This window comes from Coturnix japonica, chromosome 12, assembly GCF_054131305.1.
Source record: "Coturnix japonica strain WE chromosome 12, WE-NBRP24, whole genome shotgun sequence".
In the NCBI taxonomy this organism is placed as follows: domain Eukaryota; kingdom Metazoa; phylum Chordata; class Aves; order Galliformes; family Phasianidae; genus Coturnix; species Coturnix japonica.
In genome coordinates, this window is record NC_140674.1 from 16,690,439 (window position 1) to 16,716,605 (window position 26,167).

Consider the following 26,167-nt stretch of genomic DNA (forward strand, 5'->3'; position numbering starts at 1 on the left):
AGTAGATATTTTGGTTACTATTAACTCCCTTCACAGTTTTTGTAGGGTGATAGCACAATCTGTTATCACAAAAAGAACTGTGAAGTTTTAATTGTACATATTAACACCTCTTTATCCATCCCTGGAGCAAAGTCAATATCATAAAGTCTAAGTGTGTTTTCTGAATCCTTATCAGAAAAACCAGAAAGTGAAATCTAGCTTGACTCATTTTTTGCATGAGCAGTGCTTGAGCAGCAATTTGCTTGCTTTGATTTATGAAGAGGCTGGAACATCAGCATCCCTGAATCAGCTGTTGGAAGGATTTACAGCACATCAGAATGAGTTGCCTTGTGTGTCACAAGAAGCAGATACACACCAAGCAAGGTATGTATCCCTGGCAAACAGGAACAGCAGTCAAGCAGCAATGCAGATTTTGCTGCAAATCACTCCATACTTCAGAGAAGGAAAGCAATGGAGAGAAAGACGGGACCCAAACTTTTCTCCAAGGTGTCTCCATCTATGGGTTTGGTTACAGTGTAAAGCATGATGATAAACAACCCAAGCACAGTGAGTAAACATGAATGTATGACAAAATTAGGGGGTTCTCTAACTTGGGCTTAAAAGATTATTTTTTTGCCCAAATGTTCTACATGCCCTCCAGCTTCCAAAGCAAGCAATTCTTTTGCATCTCATCAGCCAGACATTCCCCAAATTTTGCTGTGACCTTGTCTAACCAAATCTTCCAGCATGTGCTACATATGTCTTGTGAAGCTCCCTATGTTCATCCTTATATCTAAGCAAATGCATATATCTACTACACGTGATATCTTAATCACTGCTTCTTTCTGGAGGAAAGTTTCAACATCTGCTGTGTCTTAATTACAGAATCTCAAGGGATATCAGCCGTCTTTCACATTAGTTAGCAAAGCCTTCCCTATTAGTAATCCTTCAGAGGCCAAATCATTCATCTTAACATTGCTGCAACACAGCAGGTGAAATACAGCACAGCAAAGCAGCACAAGACCTATTTTGCCATCCAAGTCCTTCACTCAGGATTTACTCCCTAAGCCTAAAACACAGGATGTAAATACCCCTCTGCAACAAGATGAATTCCACCTGAATTGGGTGGAGTTGTTCAGTAAGATCAGGCCTTTGGCAGGTATAAGTCATCACAACTTTGTTGTCATGGAGCTTTGAGAATTTATCCCTGCTGAGGATCTGCTTTGGGATTTGCAGCTATTATTGTTGTGTATGTACTGTAGCAGTGAAAGGTTGTCCATCATGATGAAAGTAAGCGTGGCGCAATGGTATGTTTGTATTTATAACACTCGGTGTATTTATATGTGATTGTTGTTCACTACTTTTTCTCTAAGCACATCTGCTCCTGAATCTGAAATCCCCCATTAAGCTGAATTGCCAGTAACAGACTGGATCAGCCAATGCTGGCCCTGTGGCATGTACAGCTAATAGCACACATGCCCTGCTGCCCCAGTGCGCAACAGAGAAAGCAGAACTAGGCAGACTGAGACAGTGACAATTTTAGAGGATCAATGCTACAGCCAGATTACAAGACATAAGTTCCTAAACCAGGTCCTGTGCTCATATGACCAGAGAACATTTTCTGACAAAGTGAGGAAGTGCTTCTTTCTGAAAATGATGCAAAGACATCATTACAGCAAATCAACAACTCACCTTAAGGTGAGCAGAAAGGGAATAATGAAAAATTGTAACGTAACAGGGGTTAGGAATAAAACCTTTTGAAGTATTCTCCTGTTAAAGCTTTCTTTTATTTTCGTTCTCTTGCACAACTTTACAACATAATTTTTATATGGTCTGAAAAAGTGAGTGGGCTTTTACATTTTCCAGATGAGATTTGCAAAAGCACCAAAAAGACCTCACAAAAAATCTCTCCACAACAAACTATGACTTTCTGCACTCTGCACCACTCATACTGACATTGAAAATTAACTCTTCAGAATCCAATGCTTTTATTCTGTTTCTGGCAATGGAGACAGAGTAAGTTACATCATCCCAAAGCCAAAGCCAACACATTTTTCTGAGGTTTTTTGTTCCTTTGTGCATTTGCTTCCCATTAAAACCCTACACTATCACATGGTGATGAAAGAGACTCTAAAATAAACTTGGTTTACCTGACACTGACAAAGTCAGCTTTCAGTCTATCCGTTTGTCAAAAGAGAGTTCAGAGCCCAGTCATGCTCTGTCATCACTCATTTTCACTGGTGTTAAAACCAAGATATTTCCCACATAAGCATAAAACATAATTCTTTTCCTATCTCAGCATGTTAAACACAATTGTTGCTGATAACTGAGAATGCAGAGGCGCTCAAGAAGTGTGGAGGTGTGGCACTGAGGGACATGGTCAGTGGCCATGGTGGGGATGCATTGGGATTGGACTTGGTGATCTTAGAGGTCTTTTCCAACCTAAACAATTCTGTGTTTCTATCTGCTTCCCTTCCTGTGGCATCAATTAACATTGTGTCGGCAACCTGTTCTTGATCTGTGCAATAAGGAATTTTTAACTGGCACAGATCTCTAAGGGCACTGAGGAAAGCACATTCTCCACTGGATACTGGAGGGGTGTGGGACAGGGAAATCTTACATTCAACCAATTATCTACTGTGATCTCCTAAATACATTTTTTGGCACTGTTTCTCCAGATACTGTATTGCTCATCCTGCAAAAGTAAGCCAAATTATTTTTTCATATATATGCTTTTTTGTTGGTTTTTGTTGTTGTTGTTTTACTAATGCATATGGCACTATGGATTCTTTCATAAGTTAGTTTTATTTCCAAACTAAAAACACTATGCCACCTATATATATTTGCCATCAGTATTTTTCAGCTCCTTGAAAGAAATGAGAAACAGAGCACGGCCCAACAATTCCTATGGGATCCCATTAGATAATGATTCCCACTTTCCATATTAAGACTAACAGAAAAGCAATTTTAAGCCCCTTTAATGTGTTGCCCATCTGATTTCTCATTTCTTAATCAAAGGTTGTGTGTAACCATGATAAATGTCCAAATAAATATATTACATCAGCACTACAACATTTATTGACCAAACATCATATGTCAAAAGAAAGTTATTGAGTTAGCCTGGCAAGCTATACTTTCCATAAACCAATGAGAACTGCCATAAATTACATTATTCCTGATTATTACTTCACTAATAATGTCCCATATCAATCTTCCATTATTTTGCCAGGGATTGGCACCAGGCTGAAAGGCCTGTAATTACTAAGCTATCCCATTTAAAATTCTGGCACAGTATTTGCTTCCCCAGTGCTGTAGCAATTAATGAAAAACAACATTAACAGTCCGCAGACATCCTTAAAGGGTTCCTTGAAATCTCCCTCATGATTCCTTCTGGAACCACTGATCACAAAACGTCACAATCTGTAGAGTCGCGGTTTAACAACCTCCAGAGTTAGAGAGGAGCTAGAAGTTATTTCCCAAACTCTAGTTCCACCTGGACCACATGCAGATAACAGCACTTATTCTCAAGATGCTTTTAAATCAATAGTTTAAAAGTAATTCATGAGTGATAAGTGTTTTAGTTTTGTAACTTCTCTGTATTTCAATATCTCTGCAGGGGTTAAGAATATTCATACTTCAACTGAAATCTCTCTACTCAGGTATGCCATTTCTTTCCTAATGAAGAAGATCTATGACACAAAGTATTCGAGTGTTATTTTCATGCAGACTGCACAGAATTTAGCAGCAACACTGAGTATTTCCCTGCCAGGAAACCCCTCATAGAACTGCATGGAGTCATTCCTTAATTGGATGCTTAACTGAGTCCAGTAAATTCTTAAGGTTTGCTGAGCGCAACAAATAGAGGAGTAGCCAATATACTAAGAAGAATATTTTGTCTATATTAGCAGTAACCACAAGTGGACATCACCTAATTAAAGAGCAAGAATTTTCACTTTGAGATCTGAAAAGCATTTTTTTTTTTCTCATGAAGGAATTATCAAAGAAAAACCCCACAAATCATTCTATCACTTAACATCTTGCATGCACTATATGTATGTAGCAGCGCTATATCAACATTTTTAGCAACATTAAACCATTTAAACTAGATTTTCATCAATTAGTTTAAGGCAAGAAAGAAAGCCTACCTCCAATAGCAGCAAGAATGCTAAAATAATTAATCAAACAATTTAAGTATAGTAGGAGGATGAGTCAGCAGCAGCTCAGATTATCCCTGTGCAGGGTAACAGGCACCACAAATAGGCTAAAAAGGTCAGGTATTTCCAATGAGAACTTTATGATATTGTCATAAGCAGTTGAGAAAACCATGATCTACATGAAGTCACTGTTAGATAGATGCATAATTCAACTCAGAAAACAGTTACTGATGATTCACTTCAAACTAGAGGGGTTTCCCAAGTGACATTCCATAGAATGATGCATAATTTGGTATTTTGATAAATGATAGCTAAATGAATAGAAAGCATATTTGTTAGATGCAGTGCAAAGCTAATAAAGCTTGTGAGAACAAGACAAGTATGTGATCAGAATTCATAAAAGACTTGATAAGTGGTTTTGAGAAAGGAGGTTGCAGGCTAGTAAGTACAATGGCAAAATTCCGGTTCAGCAGAGCTTAATCAACTAAAGTAATGAGAGAGATAACCAAGATACAGAAAAGCCAATCTATATGACAAAACCTGAGGATGCTTAGTGAAGAGAAAAATAAGTTGAGGAAGGTGCAATGTTTTTTACAGACATGTACAAAGCAGCTACAAGGAAAACATCTCCACATCTACTTGGCTAATACAAGAAGAGAAAAGGGCATAAATTTCAGTAATGCATATTTATGTGAAGTCAGTAGTGAAACCTTCCACACAGCAGGAGAGTTAAACACTACAGCTGGTTATCCTGGGGGCTGTGGACTTACACACTGAAACTCTGAGAATCCCATAATCAACCTGATACCCTCATGCTGCACTACAATCAAAGTCATTCCAGTGAAGATGCACGATTCCATAGCTCTCATAATTTTTTTTCTGCTTAATAATACAAGTTGATATATACCTGCAGTGCTTGCAGAGATGAGGCCTATATCCATGCATTCTATTTCAGGGGAGTCAAAAGGAAGTTTGGCTTCACTTCAGCAGAAGCACAACAGAGCCCAAACTCAGTAAAATTGAAAAGCTTTGGCTATTTGGCCATTGAAATGAAAAAGTTCTTTGGAATCTTAGAAAGTGCATCTTTCCACTTTCTTCTCATTTCATTATCTCTATAGCAGAAGCCCCTTAATGCATAAGGCATTTCCATGTGGAAAATAGTGTTACACATACACCAAAAGCAATCTCCCTGCAACCAAACAAAAGCTCCTCTGCTAGGAAACCAAATAGGTGTCCAGACAAATTCTTCATTCTGCTGACAGTCTCCAGGCTGGTACTTGCTGTCAGATTACAGGAGAACAGAAGTGGTGTGAGTGCAGCAGCACGAAGAATGGCCTGTTAGTATTCTGCTCAGGGTAGCTACAATCTCATTCTATTTGTTACTGTGACTTGTGGTTTCTACACTGAGTCTTGTTAATTAAATGCTTCATACGCATCATTAACAAAACTTTCAGCTTTTTAAAATTAATTTTGGGTTATGCGTTGCTCAAGTTTGTTATTCATTATAGTACACAAAGCACCTCAAACACCTCCTTTATGTGCCTTCCCTAAAGACGCCTAAATCACGGTAGCGTGTAAAAGCAAAGTGTAAATACACAAATAGAAATAATTAGCACTTCTATCAGTGTGTGGTTGTACCGCTCATACCTTACTGCAATTAGAAGAAAAAGTCTAAATACAGTGTAATTAGAATCTGCCACACCAACAATATTATAAATAAATAAATATATTATTTTTAATGCTATGTTACTAATGAGATTTGAGACTATTAGTGCATTAAATACTGAGCCCAATTTTCATGGGTTTTGCACTTCACTTGACTGTAAGAATAAAGCAGGTTTTTGGGGGGTCTATGTTTGCAGAAAATTAGGCCAATTATTTTCAGTTAGCAATAAAATGCTATTTATGAAAATATTCATTAGTATTAAGGTCAGCAAAGATCTATTTCTTAATAAAATTTGTAGATTAGGTCTCAATGAACCCAACGAGTTTCCACATATATAAATTACTTATCTCCATGGTTACATGAGCTCATAGACTGATGTTTTATTTAAGGTATATGCATCACAACATTAATCTCCTACTGAACAAAGCAGCAAATCTGTGTCTTTATGACCAAACATATGTTCCCATTGGGTGCTGGCAACAGAATCCATTGCCATACATGAGAAATACCAAACGGTTCAGAGAATCTCACAGTGCACAGCAGAGCAGTGGAGACAAAAACCGGTTGTGCACGCACAGAACTGAGTTCCCCAAAGTTCTCTCTTAAAGTTTTGCTTCTGGAGCTGCAGGAACGCAGCATATCACAGGAAACAGCTGCCTCCAATGGCACTGAAAATCACTCTCAATTTCACCCTCTTCCATTGAGCACTTTTCATTGCACACAGCTTATAGCTATGGGAACTTCTCCTTCAGATTAACTGTGTCCCACATTCCGAAAGGTGTCCCTGCTGGAGAAGAGCACTTCAGTAGATGTTTCACACTGAGTATACATTTGCTACATTTCCTACACTAGAACATTCAGGTCTGTGTATGGTTGCGTGGCTTCCCTAACAAAAATTGTGACTTGCCCTTGCTGTGTGGTATCTTGCCATAGAAAACACAGACTCATTCATGTTAGTTTGTTAATGACAAATACTGTGACACTAGTTATTAACCTGGAGCCTATGTGCTTCACCTTTTGTGGTTTCAGAGCTGATGAGATAAAACTATTTCTTAGATGTCCTGGATGAAATAAACATTAGTAAGGCCTAAAAGAATGAAATACCAGCAGCTATCGAAAATCAAAATGCCTCCCAGTGGGAGTTAAATGTCAGCTTCTTGATGGTAATGAGGTAACTACCAGAACCTCCAAAAACACCTTGGGCAGGTCTGTAAATGCTCTCACAATCCCACTGTCATCCCTAGGCTTCCTGATTACCCTCATTGCCCCACATAAGTACTTGAAAACAAATTCTGAGCATTTATTTGTGAAATAAAGGATTTTTATTTGACTTTTAGCAAATTTTCCCCCATCAGTTTAATATTAATTAAAGTCTGTTGAGCCATATGGTGACTCTTCTTTAACAAACATTATGACTTTCATATTTTTCACCATGGTTTTTCCCATTTTTGCCATAACAAACAACAAAGCTTAGAGAGCTCACAGCACACAGATATCACTGGTTCAAGTCTTATTGCAGGCACACAAACTGCTATTAAAGGAACACAACAGAAAAAATGCTTTTCACAGAAACAAATGTTTTTAAAGCATTTTATGCAAGCAAACCCTGCGTAATTAAACATGCCCTATAACAAAACAGACCTTTACGCAGAGCAGAGTCACAAACAGCATGGATGCTGGCATTCACCATTTTCAAAGCTGCAAAGCCCTTATATTACACACCAGAACTGCAAACTAATATTTTCTGCCCCACATCCTGTGGCACATTTTTTATATTTTTATTTATAACTAAGCATTAATTATTATGCATCAGTTTCAGATTAGGAAGAGACAGAGAGAAAAACATGCTTAAGCTTAAGCTTCCTCTGGTGAATATAGCTGGAGCAACAGCAGTTTACAACTGGGGAAGCACGGTGCAACATGTACGTGATTTGCACTGAAGGATATTTAAAGAACAGCTCTTGGAGCAGAAACTGCTGCCATTCAACCAGTGATGCACACCCCCCACTGCTTCCCCACTGCTCTGACTGCTGCTGTGTAACCTATTCCTTGAGTTCCCCGCTGAAAAGAAAGCCAGAAGCTGGATCCACCTGACATTCCTGGGTCCACCTGATCCTGAAAAATGCAGCATCAGTATGCCACTGTATCAACAAATGGAGCAACCAGTGCAGCCACTTCTGCTGAATAAAGAAAAAAAACCTACTTCAAAACACACTATGCTACAAAACCTCACATCTAGCACTGGGTCTTGCCAAATTTTACCAGTGTTTGCCTGGGAGGAAGGATGGAAGGGGGGCAAGAAGGAAAGGAGAAAGGAGGGAAGGAAGGAATCTTCAAAGAAAGCTTGTGAACCAGCTCAATGAGAGCAAAAAGAGTGCAGACACACGATGACTAAAAGCTTGAGAGCCTAACGCCTCTCTGTTTAACAAACAGCAGAGACACCAAGGCTCCAAGTTTATATAGAAGCAGCTAATTTTCATCAACACTTATCTTCTACACTGAGCACAGGGACTTCTCTTTGTAAAATCTATATTCTATATTTTATACCTTAAGTCAAACCACAATAATTCACATCCAATCTTTCCACTGATATGCAGTCAATTTCTGTATTACAAAGTAGCATTTCACAGTAAAATACATCTAATGCATACAGACAATCCCCAGAAACATATTTTAAGCGCATTTGCTCTTAATTGAGGTTTTCAAAGTAGCTTAAGGGATTTAGGTAGAAAAATATTCATTTTGCGTTTCTTTTTTATCATCAACACATGAATAAACTCTCAGGCTGCATGAAAACCTTGGCAAGCTGGATGCACATTCATTGGATGTAAGACAACTGCCTCCTTTGCTATATGAAGGATAAAATGATAAGGTTAAGCAAAAGAAAAGGCTAGATTTTGCTGGTGCCATTCCTGATGACTTTACAAATCCCACCCCTTCCACACACCTTTCCCCCCCTCCCCTCTCCCTTTTTTTTAGTTAAATAGGAACATTTCAGTAAAACTGTGACTATACAGATGTGACAGCTCCAGGAATGAGAAACCTACTTTACACTGCTCTAATGGCAGAAGATGCTTGGGGTTGGTTTGCTGTGGTCACTCTGACGCAATGTAAAAGTTCTGGGGAGTTTTATCAGCAAAACTAGAGAGCTCAGAGCCGAAAAATTACAGCATCCAGCAAATGTCAGGCACTGAATGTTTATTGTGCTACTGAATACAGGTACGTCTACACCCACGTTTTTTAGCACATTGGAAGTTAAAGGTCTGAGGAAAGGGAAAGGAAAAAAGGCTCGATCCAAGGCAAGGTGAGCAGCAGCTTCAGGACGCCGCAGGCCCGATGTGCCAGTTTACATACAAGGTCACCGCGCTGCTCCGGGACACCCAACTCTCCCCGCACCGCAGCAGCAGCGGCACGGGGGAGCGGGGCGGCCGGGAGGGGCGGGGCGCTCCGACTTTTGGTGCTGCTGTCACGCTTACGTTTTGACACGTACACGTATATTTAATTTCAATTTTTTAAAAAAATTTAATATTATTATTTTAAGCGTTATCGCTACTCTTTATATTCCTTGCTGCAGCGGAAGCCCGCAGGCCCCAGCGGGGCTGCAGCTCCCCGGGACCCGCTTCGCTCCGCGGGCTCCGCGCGTCCCCCGGAAGCCGCGCGCTCCCTCTGCGGCCAGAGGGAGGCAGGGAAGGAGGGAGGAAGAGTGAGAGGAGGAGAGGAGAAGAGGAGGAGGGCGGCGGAGGCCGGGGCCGGGCGGGGCGGCGGCAGCATCGGGCCGAGCCCAGGCCCGGCAGCGGGCGGCCCCTCTCCGCCCCGCGGCGCTCCCCGCCCGGCGGCCCCGCAGCCGCCGCCGCCGCGGCCCGGCCCGCCCTGCCCTCCCCCCAGCACCCCGCGAGGAACAGCTCCGTGCAGCTTGCGGCACCGCATTGAAGGGGGAGAGAGGGAGAAGAGACACGAGAGGGAAGGAGGGAAGGAAGCAGCCCGCCTGGTCGGGTTACCGAGAGCAATACGGGAGCTTCCAGGACAAACTGAATCTTTCCCAAAAATAGCTCTTCCAGGGTTAGGCTCTTTTTTCTTTCTTTTTTTTTTTTTTTCCTTTCAGCCGAGCGCACAGGAGAGGTGCCCCCTCCCAGCGTGCACCCGACCCGCCGGCCTGAGGGGCACCCGCAGCACAGCCGGCAGAATGTACCAGGGCCACATGCAGGTAAGAGGCTGCACGCAGCCGGACAGCAGCAGCAGCGCAGGCGGCTCCGCCGGAACGGGTCACTGCGAAGTTTCCGCGGGGTGAGCGGGGGGTGTGGATGGGGATGGCACAGGGCACCGTGCAACAAGTGAGACGGGGCCGAGCGAGGGGGACAGCGCGCCTGGGGGCAGCTCTGCTCAAAGGGGGAGGGCGGCAAAGGGGCGCGCTCAACTTTCTAACTAGATGAAGTTGTGTATTTATTGATGTATAGTGCCTGCTTGTTCACACAGATTCGAGGGAGCATTCCAGGGCAAACGCTGCTATGGCACGCTTTAAGTGACACATGGCTCTTGCCATCTTCTTGATGCATCTCTTCCTGTATGTCAAGTGAAGGACAAACAATAAGGGAAAAGACAGAGCACTTGCTTTGCAAAATCTGCAAAGATTTCATGTCACACTGAAGCTGTTGATTTGCACAATGTGTTGTGTTAAAAGGTGATGGATTTCTATTTCCTCCCTCCCAACGTGGGATGAGGATTGATTTTGCTAAGCCCTGGAATGACTTTGTAGAGTGAATTTCAAACACATGTCTAAGTGACTTAAACATTTGAGGCAGAAATCTTGCCTCCTGCTGCTATTGATCCACAGTGCCATAGCAGACAATGCCTCTCCCAAATAAAAACACACGGGTGCCTTGGACGTGATGACTTTAACCTTGGCTCCTGCTCTCCTTCACATGGCTCTTCCCTGGAAAGCCAAAGCTATTTTGAAGGAGAAGGACATGCCAAAGCAGAGCAAAGGTTTACACAGCTCTCCCAAATTTCTTTCTTTGCTTTCAGACCCAATCTGGGTCTGCACTCACTGTGAGGAATGACAAGATGCTTTTATCATGTACAGTGGCACCGGTGGCGTTTGTCAGTACTGAGGCTGTTTGCAGAGCGCTGCTCTGGTAGGTGTGAGCTGCCCCCTTCTCTTTGGTGCAAGTGCACAGCATTTAAAACCTGCCAGTGGTCATCAGGAACATTCAAGTCAATGTCAAACACAGGAGTGTGGACATAATATGTGTTAAACGAGGATTTGATTCGGCACTCTGACCCAAATGATACCAGTTACTCTTTCATGTTGGTGCTGCCTGATCTCAACAATGATAAATAATGTGTCACAAAGGAGCTTGCCATAGAAGAGCAAATATGTTTTAACAGGAGATGCAATCAATATACATTTTGCTATTTATGATAATAAGATTAAAGCATGCATTGTTTTATGGTAACACAAAAACAATCCTGTTGCAGAAGTTAATGAATTGGATACTGACAAATAAGTATTTATACCCAGAAGAAAGCAGTTCTTTGCTATGGCCAATACACCACAAGGTTTCAACATACAACACTTTTTAAAAGGAAGTGTAATGGAACACTGAGGTCCCTGGCAACCTTGTAAGCTGTCTCCATCATTAAAAGGCCAAATCAAATTTGCAATTAAAAAACAAACAAACAAACAAAAAACAACAGCTCAAAACACCCTTTCATTTTTGTTTTCTTTCAAAATACATTCATAGCTCAAATGTAATCCAACCCTATCCAAATTCACTTTACAACTTAGCTGATTTAAAATGCTATTCAGATCCACTGCACTTGTCTGCTAAAAAATAGGAACTCAGCTGAGCACATAAGCCAAGGTTTTTAATATATTTCTGCCCTAACAGGAAACATCAATCTTCTTCAAAAACCACCTAAAAAAAACTTAAAGCATTAGGAAAAATGTTTGTGTTTACTATATCCTTAATTAGAGCCTTTAAGTGAGTCACAGAAAAGACAATAAAGAGCTAATTAAATTGCAGTGAAATTATCTACTGTAACATTTATTAAACCTCATTAGAATGCAAACTGCCAGTTACCTACAAGCACAGTACCTAACCATTGCTAACCAAAACACAGACACGTCCCAGGCATGACAGGTCCCTTCTGAACACCTCCCAAAAGTTTCTGTAAGACCTTTACTAATGTAAGGAAAACTATTTGCAATTATCTGTCAATGTAAAATGAATGCGAACTATAAAACCATTCAGATTTGAGTGGATTAAGTTAGGCACCTAAGTCAATAATACCTGAACTCGTTAATAACAATAATCTGGGTTATCAAGGCTCTGAGCACTCACAGCTTCCGCTGCTTTTGAATGAAATCCTAACTGAGCACCTAAGCATCAAGTGTTACGTATCCTGTTGAAAAGCATGCAGATACATAAAGGTTGATCCCACACACTTTAAGGCGAAAGTTCTTCTGAATGTACAGTGATCAAATTTAGGATCTGATTTAGAATGCCAGCCGTCATTTCCCTTATTCCTTGTGTTTTGGTCTCAGAAGTAAGGTCTGCAGAAATTACTCCTCAATATAATTAGTTAAAAACTTTACAAAGCCAATATTTTATCAATGACCGGCTGTAACTCAGCTAATTCTTCCAGGTCTTCTAAAAACTGAAAACATTATCAACTATCACAACGTAATGAACATAATTTCCTCAGACTGCAAACCTGCCTCAAACAGGCATCAAGCATTGTGAGCTTCAGTGGAGCATTTCTGAGTTCAGTGAATTCTGCAGGTGTAGGTGAAATATACTTTGTGTACTGCTGAAGTCACCTGAAATGAAGACATTTGAAGCACTATACTGCATCTGGCCATAGTAAGTGCATCTCTTCTTAAATTTTAGTTTGCAGTACGTTGTTTTTTCTCAATCTCGGGAAGATACTTGGCTTATCCTGAGGACCTAGGCTTACATTTTCCACTTACTGTTTTATAAGTCAATCTTCACAATACAGAAACACTATTTCTAAGCTAAAATCCCAGACAGAGGGGGAAAAAAAAACAGAATAAGGCAATAACCTCACAAGAAGGTGTTACTGGCTCAGCCACTGACTCGATATTCCCCGGTACCGTTCTTAAGGGTTATTTTCTGATTCCTTCTGCACTGCATGCTTTCACATAAAAGACCAGGAGAAAAGCAACGGCCTTCCACAGAGGCAAGAAACAGAAACAGGATGCAAGGAAGAACACTGCCATGGGAGCTCCCTCACAGCTATTACTCTATCACAACCATTTCATTTTGGTGTACTGTTTACCAGCCTGTTTGTTTCATGTGGCTGAAGCTTGAGCCTTCATGGCAAGGCTTTTGCATGATAAGAACCCGAGATTAGCTGTGCATACCTCCAGTTACATAAGCAGCCCTACTGAATTCCAGGAAAGTCAGATGTTGACAGGACAAAGGCTGATGGCTACAGGGTCATACCTAAGTTACACTTCAGCAGTTCTAGGGGCCCTCCTGCCTTTTTTGGGATTACACAGATACGTGACTCCAAATCTGAACTGTACAGGTGAAGGAGAGAGTATTTCTTTACTAGGGCACGTTTACCATCTTCTTCAAGGGAACAATAGCAGGCCAGATGGAAGCAGAACATGAGCTGAGTTCATCCCACAGTCACTGCTCTAAAATGTCTATCATTTTAACAACCAACAATAATACATTTAAAATTTTTCACAGTGTATTTTATACTTGGTATCAATCCCTCCCATTGACTTTTATGATAGCTCTACAAATGGATGGAAAGTAAATGACAATCATAGAATTGGATTTTCAGCAGCTTTCAGCTTCTTAGGAAATACAGAAGAAATGCTTTCAAACCTCTTTGCCTTGATGCTGTACACAGTCAGCTTTCTCCAGCACAAATGCTTGAACAGAAGAGGTGCTTTGCCAAATGCTGGCATGGGATTTTATGTGTTATGTTTGGAAATGGCTTTATTTAGATAAAGCAGAAATCTTGACCACACATGGCTATCAGAGTGAGTTCCTTTGGCACGTTTTTGCAAGAACAGACTCAAAGTGATGATGTGTTGGCCAAGTTCCAGATCAGACAGTTAGTCTCCTCAACTTTTAATTGAATATGCAATCAACTTCATGCCCATAATTGTTGGGTTGCATTCTGCGCTGTTAAAGATACTTAATGTTCTACCATTGGCATTTCACATTTAGATGAAGCCAACCATAATGATCACTCACATTTCTGTAAAATCTCATTATTTAAGCCCAAACATGCAGGACTGCAGTAGGTCTATGAAAAAATCACCATGTATGCATGACAATTCTTGCATAATTAAACTTCAGGGGCTCAACACGTTTTATTGCACACAAAAAAGTGTTGATAAATATTTTAGAAGTTATAAAATACATTTTTGCTCTGATTTCCCAACACTTAAGACACAGTTTCCTCACTGGGAAAAGTGGAGCAGAATGTCACAGAATTAGTTGCTGATGCAAGTCCCATCTTTGCTTATTTGGTACCTATTAAAAATACTGTAGCAGCATTGGTTGCACTACTTAAAATAAGTAAAACTCAAGCTATTCATCAATTATGGTTACAAAAATGGAATTGCTCAGCTATGCACTTTGTACATGAATAAAGCAGCCCATAAAAATATGCACAATGTAGAATTGAATTCAATGCTAAATTGAATCTTTGTTCAGCTGTTAAGATCAACAGAAACTTAATGACTTTAAGCTACAAAATTCTACAAGTCTGAGCATGGAGCTGGAATGCCAACTGATCCCTAGCGATGTGGATGAATCATAACTCCCAGCCTTACTGAAATTCCATTATGATAAACTGATGATTTTTCATTATTCAAACGTTTTCTAAAAGTACTTACAATACTATGGCAGTGTTTATGGTGGCAGGTTTTCCATTTTGTTTTGATATTTTCCAATTACTCACTAGTAGCTTTTCAGTTTTTGAAGAGTGTATTATAAACTGCTTATAAATGAAGCAAGCTAAAAATAATGAGTTAGTTTTCATTGAAAGATATTCATACAAAGAGAGCAGGTGATAAACTGCTTTTGGCTAAGAGGCATACCGAAATTATACGAATGCAGAGTATTTGCAGTGCTGGTATGGAAAAGCATTCCTTGAAGCTGCTAGGCAGTCTTACAAGAACCCAGTAGAAAAGCTTACAAAAGGCACATAAGCTCATGGAATTCAGTGTATTTTTGCTGGAAGGGAATTAAGAGGGACTCTTGGAATCAAGAGAAATCCTAAATTGTAAGGGACCCACAAGGATCATTGAGTCCATCTCCTGGTTCCACACAGGACCACTCAAAATCCAAACCCTGTATCTGAGAGCATGTGTCCAGTCACTCCTTGAGCTCCATCAGGCTCAGTGTTGTGACCACATATGTGGGAAGCTTGTTCCACACCCACCATGCTCTCATCAAGAACCTTTTCCCAACGCTCAGCCTGACCCTCCTCTGACACAGCTCCAAGCTGTTCCTTTGAACCTTGCATATTTATCTAAATGATATTCTATTTCAAATATGTAGCTTTCACAAAAGAGGCACTGTTTGCTTTTCTAAAATCCATATTATTCATTTATTTATTTTACAATCTACCACTATTTTCACAATTCATAATAGCATGATGCAGAGGGCAGCTCTTTAGCCTTACAGAAGCCCAGATTTTATCTCTGCTTCCAAGATCTACCTTTGCTGAGACACCCTCCATATATCCATTACTTAGCATGTGTGTTAGGCTTGAATAGTGATTATCATTTATTTATTTACTTATTTTAAACCATGATTTTAAATATTCTAAAATGCACCGGCAGAACTATTATAGCCAAGGTTTGATCATCAGTAGAAAAACACTCCGCTGCATGGAGACTTACACTGGTTTTACTGGAAGAGTTCAGGCAAAATTACTCAAACACTTTAAATTTTTACAATGAAGCTTTAGGTTTCTAAAAACTAAACCACAATCCATTAATGCAGTTTCAATGTATATGCATAGATATTTTTATCTACATTGATATCAACAATTCATAAATCAATGCTGACTGCTGTTAGGCAACGGAAAATCAGCCTGCCCAAGGTTTGTGTTAGCATGTGTCTTAGTAAATATATTTGCTTTGCATACACTGTCTATTTCAGAGAGTCTATTTTGATTACTTTGCCCTATTATTATTTGAAAGCATAAGCTTACACATATTTGAAGGCTAATTAGTTTAATGGGCTCCACTGTTAATAGAGCAAGTAGAGAAAGGCAAGCCAGCAGCCTGAGAATGGAAGCATGTAGATACTGTGCAAGGGAAGAAGGCAAAAAGTTTGACTAGAAGCACACAAGTTAGATCAGAGTGAAATACCCAAATGGGACAAGGTGCATGAAAGCGTGGGAAAGACAAGGGAACTGCATACAGAAACTTACAGTACACTTTAGGAAATGCTGATTCAAATATTCATCATCCGAAAACAATTTGTATTTTTAAAAATATTTAGTTTCTAAGCAAGCTGAGCCTGCAGAAACCTTAAAGAAAAGTTTTCATGTTTAAAGCAGTTCTGCCTGAAGACACCTGACTACTATAATTAGCTACCATTTTTGCAATGGTTAGAAATAAAAATGGTGAAAATACTGGAATATTGTTTAGAATGAAGCTGACAAGTTTGTTTTTCTTACATATCCAGCACAGGAACTATCTCCTAGTTGTCTGCACCATGAAGTTTGCACAATCTATTTCAGAAATAGCTGATACTACAAAACACACAGAAGCAGTTGTCTTCCAAATCAGGTGTCATAACATGTAAACTAGGAGGTGACTTTCTGTAGTGATGCATTTTCATCAATGTCCAATATCATTACTAATAAAATGCCTAAGGACCATAAAGACTGTATTCAGCAAATTCTTCTAGCAGCTTAAAATGATTACAAGCAGTGTAATATCCCATTGCTTTCTTCTCAGGCTTTTGAAACTCTGCGTCACTGGTACATGAGTTTTACTTCCAATGTTTGGTTTTCTTTGTATGCGTAATAAGAAGCAAAGAAAAAATGTACAATATTAAGATTTGACACATATTATACTGGATGGGAAAAAAAAGAAGCCCCTGAATATGATTTTTCAAAAGATTCTACACTGAGTCAACATCTCAGTATTACCTCAGTTCCTCCCTAACAGATTTGATTAAACTTCTGTTGGGTCGGCATAACTGACTTGACAACTTTTTGTAATCATAACTGGGTTTCAAGGTAAAGGAAACTTGACTGACTGATTTCCATGGTCTTTGCATTTGCTATGGCGCATCAAAATAAATTATTAGTGAAGCTGGAGAAAATGAGAAATAGTGGAGAAAACACACATAAGGCAAGAAACCGTTCATGGGGAAATAAGAAATATAGTGCTAAAATCAGACTGAAGAAAGTTTATTAACAAGGTTATTTGTGGATGAGTTTTAGAACTGATGTCTTATAAGCTCATCCACTAACATACTAAAAACAGAAAGATCTTGACTACATTTGTTGATTACTGGAAACATCATCAGTACTGGTGAGCATCAGGTCACTATGCAGAAGGAAATGTAAACTTCAAGTTGGAACAACAGAAACACAGTGAAATTTAACAGCATGATATGCATCGATAACAAACAAACTAAAAATCTACTCTAAGCTGTAAAATACCATTTGGAAAATATTAGAACATACTTGCACATACAGGAGGACTATAAGCCATCAATATACCCATAAGAAAGCAGGTGCACTTCTGGTTTCAGAAGAGTTTTTCTAGAAGAGTCAGGAAAAAGTCAGTGCCAACTTACAATGCCACTAGCAAATTTTCAACTGAGTAAAGCTCTGGCTGAGAAGAGAGGCAGGGAAACATGTCCAAAGTAGAATGATCAAGGTGAAGGGTGTCTTATGAGAAGACACCATAAGATTTTGGCTTATTTTGTTGAGCAAAACGATGGCTCAGCAGGAGCATAATCACAGCATGTAAATGCATCAGGGAGATAAACACCAGACACAGAAAACCTAAATTAGCTAAGGATAAAACTGGCAGAAGAACAAATGGATATTAACCGCCTGTGAATAAATTTAGGTTGGAAATTAGGAGAAGGTTTCTGATCATTAGACCAATCAAGATTTCCAATAGCCTTCCAACTGGAATAGCAGAGGCAGAAGACCTAATTACTTTAAAGATCAAACAATCAATTTGTGAAAGACTTTTTATGACATGCTGCCTATGACAGCAGAAGACAAACTCAATAACCCAACAATATTCTCCTTGTTTTCTGAAAGTTCTCTAACTTCAGCAGAAACAGACCCTGATTCTTGGGTGTGGAGGAGAAGCCTCATTCCACACAAGTCATCAAGGCACAATCCTGAAGTCAGGAGTCAAGAGTTTTAAGGGAGGAGTTTATTGAACATGAAGTTTAGAGAGTCAGGAACTCTCTGAGATAGTAGAACAAATTGGCTTGTACCACTGTGTCCCAGTCTAATCCCAGTTACATCTGACTAATCAATTGTAACACAATCCATTCGATACATTACTTCATAAATGTTGTATGCTCAAAGTCTGTAATAAAAGATGATAATAGAATTACTATTAACAGGATAACACTGCAAGGCCAATGTTGATTTGCTTCACAGAGGCACATTAGCAGGTGATAACAACCTTCAGGAATAAGAGAACATTGCTTGCTTTGGTCAGAAAGTCTTGTACTGATAAATTTTCAAAGCAGCTTTTCAAGGTACAGCATTGTCAAAATGTACGAAGTGAACACAGCAGATCCAGTATGACTAATTCTGAGAGAAGGACAAGAAGCCACTCAGAGCAAAAGGCTTCCGGAGTAGTTAGCAGGTGTTTCACTGTAGCAGAGTCGAAAAAAAAAGCCATGAGAGCCTGCCAACCAGGTAGGAAAGCTGCCACCATTAGAGCGCTTCTACAGACGAAGGAAGGTGGCTAAGGTGTCTGAAATACCACTTTGTTACCAACTGCTTTAACTGTCTACAGAAAGAGAACAGCAGCTTCATAACCAGTACAAATACCAGTCTGACCCCTTAGGCAGAGAAGGGAGGATACGCACATTCACTTCACCCTGTTTCCTAAGCTATGCGAGGAGCCAGTCCCAATAAAGCCTACTGCTAAGTGCCATAGCTTTCACTTTAAATAGTTCTCAGTTTGAAATAAACTTCTTCGTGATTAGACTATGTGGGCTGTAGGCTATTGCTTGTAAAATCCCAGACCAGCTCTCTGGGGATCACCAACCACTCAGAAAAGTTAAGAAGGAAAGATACTCGGATCTCAATTCCCTTGTTTAGGATTCTTGCACATGAGGAGGAAGGAGTCCAATTCTCCCCATATACCACAATACATTTAGAGCTATTACCACTAATGATCATGCTAAAAAATTGCCTGTAGCAGATCTTAGAAATTTAAACAGAATAAAATCACACAGAGATCTTAAGATGAAAGGAACAGATCGGTGCCAGTCACTGAGCTACACCCCTCAGACATCTACAGAGACCCGTTTAGTTTAAGGGACGACACAGATGTAATTAGAAGGGAACCTGATGTGAGATACTAAAAGTATCGACTAAATAATATATACCATGGATTAATAGTGAGAAGCTATTTGGCAATAGAAGAAAGAATCCCTTTTCATCAAATGCTGAAATATAAAAAATGATAAAAACATCCAGAAACCATTAAACCCAATCATTTTCAGATAAAGTTGCATAGATTTTTAGGAAAAAGAGAAAGAACAGAGGGCACTACTGGCTAGGTATTTGTTAATTTTTCATGTGAATTTATTGCATATGTAAGTGATTGAATTAGTAGCACTGACAGGAACCCAGGCACAGTAAAAGCTTCCTGATCCTGACACAGCACTGCTCAAGCCGTACAGTCCTCACCATTAGCAATACGCTTCTGAAGCCCTGAGCCTTTCTCTCAAGCAGAGGCTGCAGAGCACATAGGAGCTGGACTGAGCAAGGTATTGTTTCTGCAGTGTGAATTTGCAGACATCCGTAACAAAGTCTAGGATGAGACCACTACCTTTTTTAGATTAATGACCTCGTTTGGACTCTGATGTCAGGCTCCAGGGAAGAAAGGCCAGTGCAAGCCAGTATCATGCTACCAAGATATTGCAAGGTAAGTTCTGGGGGAAAATGTTAAAAGGATTTTCTATTTTGTGATAGAGACTAAATGCAGACAGGCAGCTTGCATAAAATATATAACATGCAGAAAACAGATTGATTTCCAACCTTTGAGAAAGAAGAACAGTTCCAGACTTTCAGAGGCTGGAAATCCTTGAGTGAAATCCCAATCTTCTGGTCATCACTGAGGGAGATTGCTTCAGAACAGCGAGGCTTTGAGAGCAAAGTAGGGAAATGAAAACTGCGTATCTACTAATTCAAGCATGCAAGTCTACTGCCAGATATAACCATCTAAAAGGAACACAGGTATCACAGATGCTATGAAGTCCTTAGGGAGGCTCAAGATCTTTTGGGAACCCTTCCTTCCCTCCCTGCAATGTATTTCTCTCTTAACCACATCTGTGCTTGGTTCTACATAAAGAATTCATACAGGCAGACAATAAGAGTCAGGGAGTGGTGCAAACAAAACTGCACAAAACGTCAGGGACGGAATGTTATGTGAATTTGGTATGAAAATCTCATAGCCCAGAATAGATACAAATATTTTAAAAATGCATTTCAGATGTATTATGAATGTGCAGAGGGGCTTCCACAGCAAAACATTTCATGGCTGTCTTATAAACTTCATTTCTGTCGAGTCAGATTCTGAGAGCTTGTAAGAATGAAATATGACCTTTTTCTAAGAGTAATACAGCTGGAGATAATGGTGCTACTAATGGAGCAGGATTTTCTTTGGAGTAAGTGTGCCATTAAGCAGCCCTCAGTCACCATTTCCTGTTTATTTCTTATGGTTTCTTCTCTAGAACAAACACACTTGCTTCAATCTAAACTTTTGCTTGTTACACCATTCATCCCCACAAATTCTTTCACTTGGAAAGAGATGTAGAGGGGCAAAAGAACCACTGTTTTCTGATTAACAGTGCTTCATTTAACGTGTTCTTGATAAGTTGAGACAGTCTCTTCTTAGATTTCATCTAGATATTATTTATAATTCATTTGAACAATTTTATTCACTTAGTACAGATACTTCAATATTTTCATTTTTATTGAAAGTTATTGTACTGCTTTAAGCAAGGTATTTTGGTTTGCTGAGTTTCCACATGGTGTTTCCCAAGGGGGACAGAACCAAACACAAAAAAAGCCCAGAATAAATTCTGATCCAATTTAACAACTACTGCAAGAGAAATAAGGAAAAAAAATCAGTCTTGTGGTAGCATAAAATAATGATGTTTTAAAACTAGTTAAGTTTTCACTGGAAGACAAACGTTCTGTGAGCAACTACAGACAAAAGTAGGCAGAAGCTCTCACTGAATGATGAGCCTTGAGCCAATGATACATTTATGAATGGGAATTAAGCTACAAATTAAAAATAGAAATATGCCAAGGTGCACAATTAATAGTAAAACTAATCCATGTAAAGATTTTAAGACCAGATGGATCAACTTTTCTTCTTCTTTTTGACCTGTAACATGATACTGGCTGATGAACTTTACCAACTTACTCAATCTTCAAGATAACACTTTGAATAAGAGCATACACTCAAAAAGCATCTAGTTTAATGTTAAAGACTTAAAGTGATGAGAAATCTCTATCTTCTTGTTCCCAGCAGAGTATTTCAGTTCACTTACAGTGGACAAAATTGGCAGCTGGAATAGCTGGAGGAACAACCCTCCAGGTAGCAGCATTCTTGCTATATATGGCACAAAATGATCTTACAGTGTAAAAGTTTCCATTGCCTTTGGATGAACCAGAATTTCACCTCTGGTCTTGTTGAAGAAAATTATTACAAGCTTTTAAAAAAGGATAGGTCAAGAAACAGAAGGCTGTTTTGCTGAATGAACTTAAAATCAATTTGCTTATTCACCAGATGAAAAAAGAAAGGTAGGAATCATTTCTGCCCAGACTCAGAATGGAGGGGAAAAAAAATAAGAGTCCAAACTTGTCATTAAAGGAAATAGGTTAGCATAAGTCCCAATTTGGGAAGAAAGTTTAACTATAGTTAAAGAATACTAAGCAGACTATAGTTGGAGACAGTCCTTTCATTGAAGGAATTCTAAAAGTCAAAACTAAAGGGAAGCTGAAAAGAAAAAATGGTATTGTTTCTCATTGGACTTGATGATAGTTTATTTTATTTACAGGAACTACTCAATACTGTTAATTCAAAGCTAAATACATGTATCATATTTTTAATGCTGGATTAGGATTGAAGACAAGTAGAAGTCAACAGATCTCACTATAGGGACTAAGTAGCTGAATCAACTTGTTTATGAAACAAAGCCTACTTTTTCATTTAGCACAGTCTCAGTAGACCTGAGGTAGGGCAATTAATCTCTACCTGGATGCTGTCAGATTTACTTAGCTAAAAGAGCTCCTTACCTTGAATTTCTAACATTATGATGAAATTATTTTTCTCTCTCTAGTACTTCATTTATCCAGTAGCAAAGAAGTTGATGCTTCATAATTCACTGACAAGATAATGTTCCTGTACCTTTCCCTTGCAGTTTTATTAACTCAAAACAAAGCTTTAAAATAAGCCTTAATCAAGACATATCACATTACTGTGCTGTGTTTGTACAAATCTGCACATCCTCAGCTGGAAGCATCAACAAGGAAAACCTGGCCAGCAATGCCCAGTTTGTGGAGCTGGATCTGTGTCTGGGACTTTGTCTTACCCTGTGGTCATTGAAAGTTGGCGACTCCATCTGTAGGTTATGGCAAGCAGTTCCGTGGCAGTGCCAAGATGTTGTTAGGTGGAAAGCCATGGGAAAGGCATCTCTTTCTTTTCATAGTTTACTTTATGGGGTTAAATTACACTAAAACTGTTAGAAGTAGTTGCTAAAAGAATAATAATTAAAAGCTCTATCAATAACTACAGCATGCTAGGAATCTTGTTTAACTAAGGCCTATCTCATGAATATCATATATCAGTATTACTTAGATTACGTTTTGGCAGTTCAACAGATCGAGTTGAAATATTCGAGTTGAAAGATACTGAAGAGTTTCCCCAGTAACTAAATGTGATACGTTAATAGCACAGATAGCATCTGAGGTACTTGCAATTCCCCCGTATGTCAGACTTGTTGGATCGTGCCATGCTACCCAATATAACTCAATTAACACTGACTTCATATGTGTTAGCAAGCTGCAGTTGTATTTCAGAAAAAGGAGACCATTTTACTGAGCAATTATACACACTTTTAATTACAGTTAGTCCCCCTTCAGTCCTTCACCTCCCACAAAAAGTAGAATTTAAAGTGTTTTTTGCATGAAGCTATGAGCTGAGGATAATTTGGTACCTAAACTTAACCAATACATTAAGCAGTGGCAATACCATAAAACAACAGACTTCCAATGGCTCCAGGAAAATGGCCTGAACAATTCAACCATGAGACAGAACCTATCGACCCTCGAAATTGCAAATTCTTCATATTTTATTACCTAACACCAACAAAAATACCATGGGCAGGTGCCAAAAAAGACTATGAGTTTTAAAATCATTTAGCAGTAAACTCTGTGCTGCTCTTGCTGGGGGAACTTTCTGGTGCATCAATCTGCACATTAGCGCCCTGTCTATGAGTGGGCAAGGCACAAGAGGCCCAGCAGTTCTGCAGCTTCTTAAAATAAAGCTTTATATACTTTATAATTTCAACAAATTGAAGTACAAGCCTCTTAGATGATTTCCCACCTAATCTAAAATGTGAAATGTATTTAAAAAGAAGAGTTTCTCTGTAAAGCTAGCATTTATGGCCAAAATGAGAGGATAATGGAGCCTTGGGGAATGTAAAACTATTTGTGTAGGATTATGAGAGACTTTTTTTCAACCAATATGCTTCTGAAGAGATTCCGCTCTGTAGCTCTATTTACTTGAAAGTGCTGATTTGACCATGCAACTTCAATTCTCAAATGGTAGATTGAAGAGTAGACTATGCAAATCAACTACAGTCTGATTCCATGCAAGTTTTAGATCATTTATGTATACAAGATACAGGAAAAGAATGGATTTCTTATGCAGATAGTTTGTATAGCTGTTACCTCAGGCAGAAAAAAATGACGGGTCAGACAGTCATTTGAAAGGTCACAGAAAGAGAACGCAAAGCAATTTCCATTCTGACTTCTTATCAGACTTGTAATGAGAAAATATTTAGTGATACCATGAAAATTGGTAGAACTTTAACCTCTCTGTAATAAGAACAGTCTTGTCCCCAGAAAATCAATAGCTGCATCCTCATTACGACCAGTCACTAAGGCTAAAACTGTAAGTGACTTTTGGCAAAATAAAATTTGGGGGTTTTCTTCTATGCATATTTATATATATAAAATCACACACACACAAAAATAAAGGAGATGTGGCATTAATGCAAAGCTAACAGTAAATACCAGAATACCATCAGCAAAGGAACTCTAAAGATTCGCACTCCATTTTAACCGACTTCAATATTTTCTTCTAACCTGAATATGAACCATAGTGCCATGCTTTATATTTACAGGTGTGCTGTTGGCCCTGTAGGTACCAAAGGTCTTCTGTTAGAATTCCAAGATATTTGAAAAGCACCAGGGCTCCCAAGAGTATCACTGCACACATGGTTCACTGTGGCTGTAAATACAGCCTGTTTTCTGAGGTTCTCTATGGCTCAGTTCCTCTCTTTAGAAAAATTATTTAGGGACATTACCCAACCTGCCTTACAGAGATGTATCAAGCAGTTACATTTACTGATGCTTACCAAATGCCTCTAGGTTTTTAGATGAAAACCTCTAGGTTTTTAGATTAAAAGTGAAAGAGTGAAATGAGTCCTGAAATATTGAGAAGCGTTAACTATTACAAAACAGCAGGTTATTATTTTTGAGGCATAGGACAGGAAATCTTGCACCATTAAGAATTCTCCTGTATGTACACAGCATGAAACAAGTTGAGAAAGAACATATATGAATATACTAAGAAGTAATCTGTTTTCCAGCACATCCACAGGGATGTGTGAGTAGACAGCTCAACCTGTTAAGAAGCAGCTCACATCAGCACTTTCTGCTGTATAACCCAGCTACTCCATCTGATTGAGCTTCAGCATCTTTTGCTGGCTGACCGTAGTGAACAAAGAGAGACAGAATGAAAGTTGGGAGAAGACATTAGCTTGAGAAAGCTGTAAAAGGAATCAATCACTTTATCTATTTCTTCTAGATTTGCAGGCACCCACCCGCACAGTACAAAAACCTGCTCATTTTCCATTCATACATGCAAGAAAAATTAATTTGCATGAGACTGTCTTAAAAAATATACATGGGGAGTCTCAATCTAGATTCTGATAAGAAAATCATCATAAAACTTCACCATAGCCAACAGATAGAAAACCTGGATATACAAACATGTGATCACTCCCAAGTTTTTTGGGCACCTTGGATATTAATGAGAAAGATGTGCCCTGTGTATGTTATAAAGACATGCTTTCAGTGCCTTTAACTTCAGTTTCTACCAGCATCTCCATAATGTGTTTGCAAAAAAAAACCACCTAAATCAACACAACAATTTTCTGTTGTCTATGGGAAGTCTATGGCAGATTGGAAATTAAAGCAGAATTTGCATTCCTAAATTTCAGTATTTAAATTGCCTCCCCAGGTGCCTTTGAAATCAGCAGGCTCCCTCCAAGGGCAGTGCAGGCTGTTATATCACCTTCGCAGTTAAGACAAAGTGCTTAACTTAGGTTTACATGAATAGCAATCAGAATCCCACCCAGCAGTGGCACCTTTTTTCTGCATTCAGTTCCTTCCCTCTTGCAAGAGCCAGTGCCTGAAGGAAACATGGCATTTGCAATTCCACTAAGCCCACACCATATGTGTGTGGAGCTGATCTACAGAAAAAATTCCTCCTCCTGCAGTCCCCCACGAAGCAACAACAATTTGTCTGACAAATTCACGCTTTTAGAGAACAACTGGAACAAAGACCAATTTGCAGTCAGCAATTTTAATGAGACAAACAAGTTACATTTCCTACTGCAAATCTTAATACTGACGCCTCCTCCTGAAGCTCCAGAAAAACATAATTGTACCAAAAATCTTTATGAAACTTGTTGTGTCTGCTTTCAGTTTTGCTCACACAATTGAAAACAAATGAATAAATAAAAAATAAAAGACAGACATTGGGAATAATCCTGAGCTGTTTCATTTTGCAAAATCTGTACACTTTTAAAAATAGTACCTCGTGTACTGTTAACAACCTATAAGCAGCTGT

At 39.3% G+C, this 26,167-nt stretch overlaps 1 protein-coding gene and 1 long non-coding RNA gene across 5 annotated transcripts in view; one reads left to right on the top strand and one right to left on the bottom strand.

Moving 5' to 3' along the window:
• Positions 1–26,167, bottom strand: part of LOC107318262 (uncharacterized) — a 97,489-nt gene that overhangs the window by 26,273 nt on the left and 45,049 nt on the right. The window lies entirely within an intron of this gene.
• PEX5L (peroxisomal biogenesis factor 5 like) overlaps positions 9,499–26,167 on the top strand; it is an 89,246-nt gene continuing 72,577 nt past the window's right edge. For 2 of the 4 annotated variants that reach the window (XM_015871884.3, XM_015871885.3), the window contains exon 1: positions 9,549–10,003. In XM_015871884.3, coding sequence (XP_015727370.2) covers positions 9,983–10,003 — 21 coding nt within the window. In that variant the 5' untranslated portion in view covers positions 9,549–9,982. Of the gene's footprint in view, positions 10,004–26,167 lie in introns of all 4 variants that reach the window. The other 2 variants (XM_085513242.1, XM_015871887.3) reach the window with 2 other exon arrangements.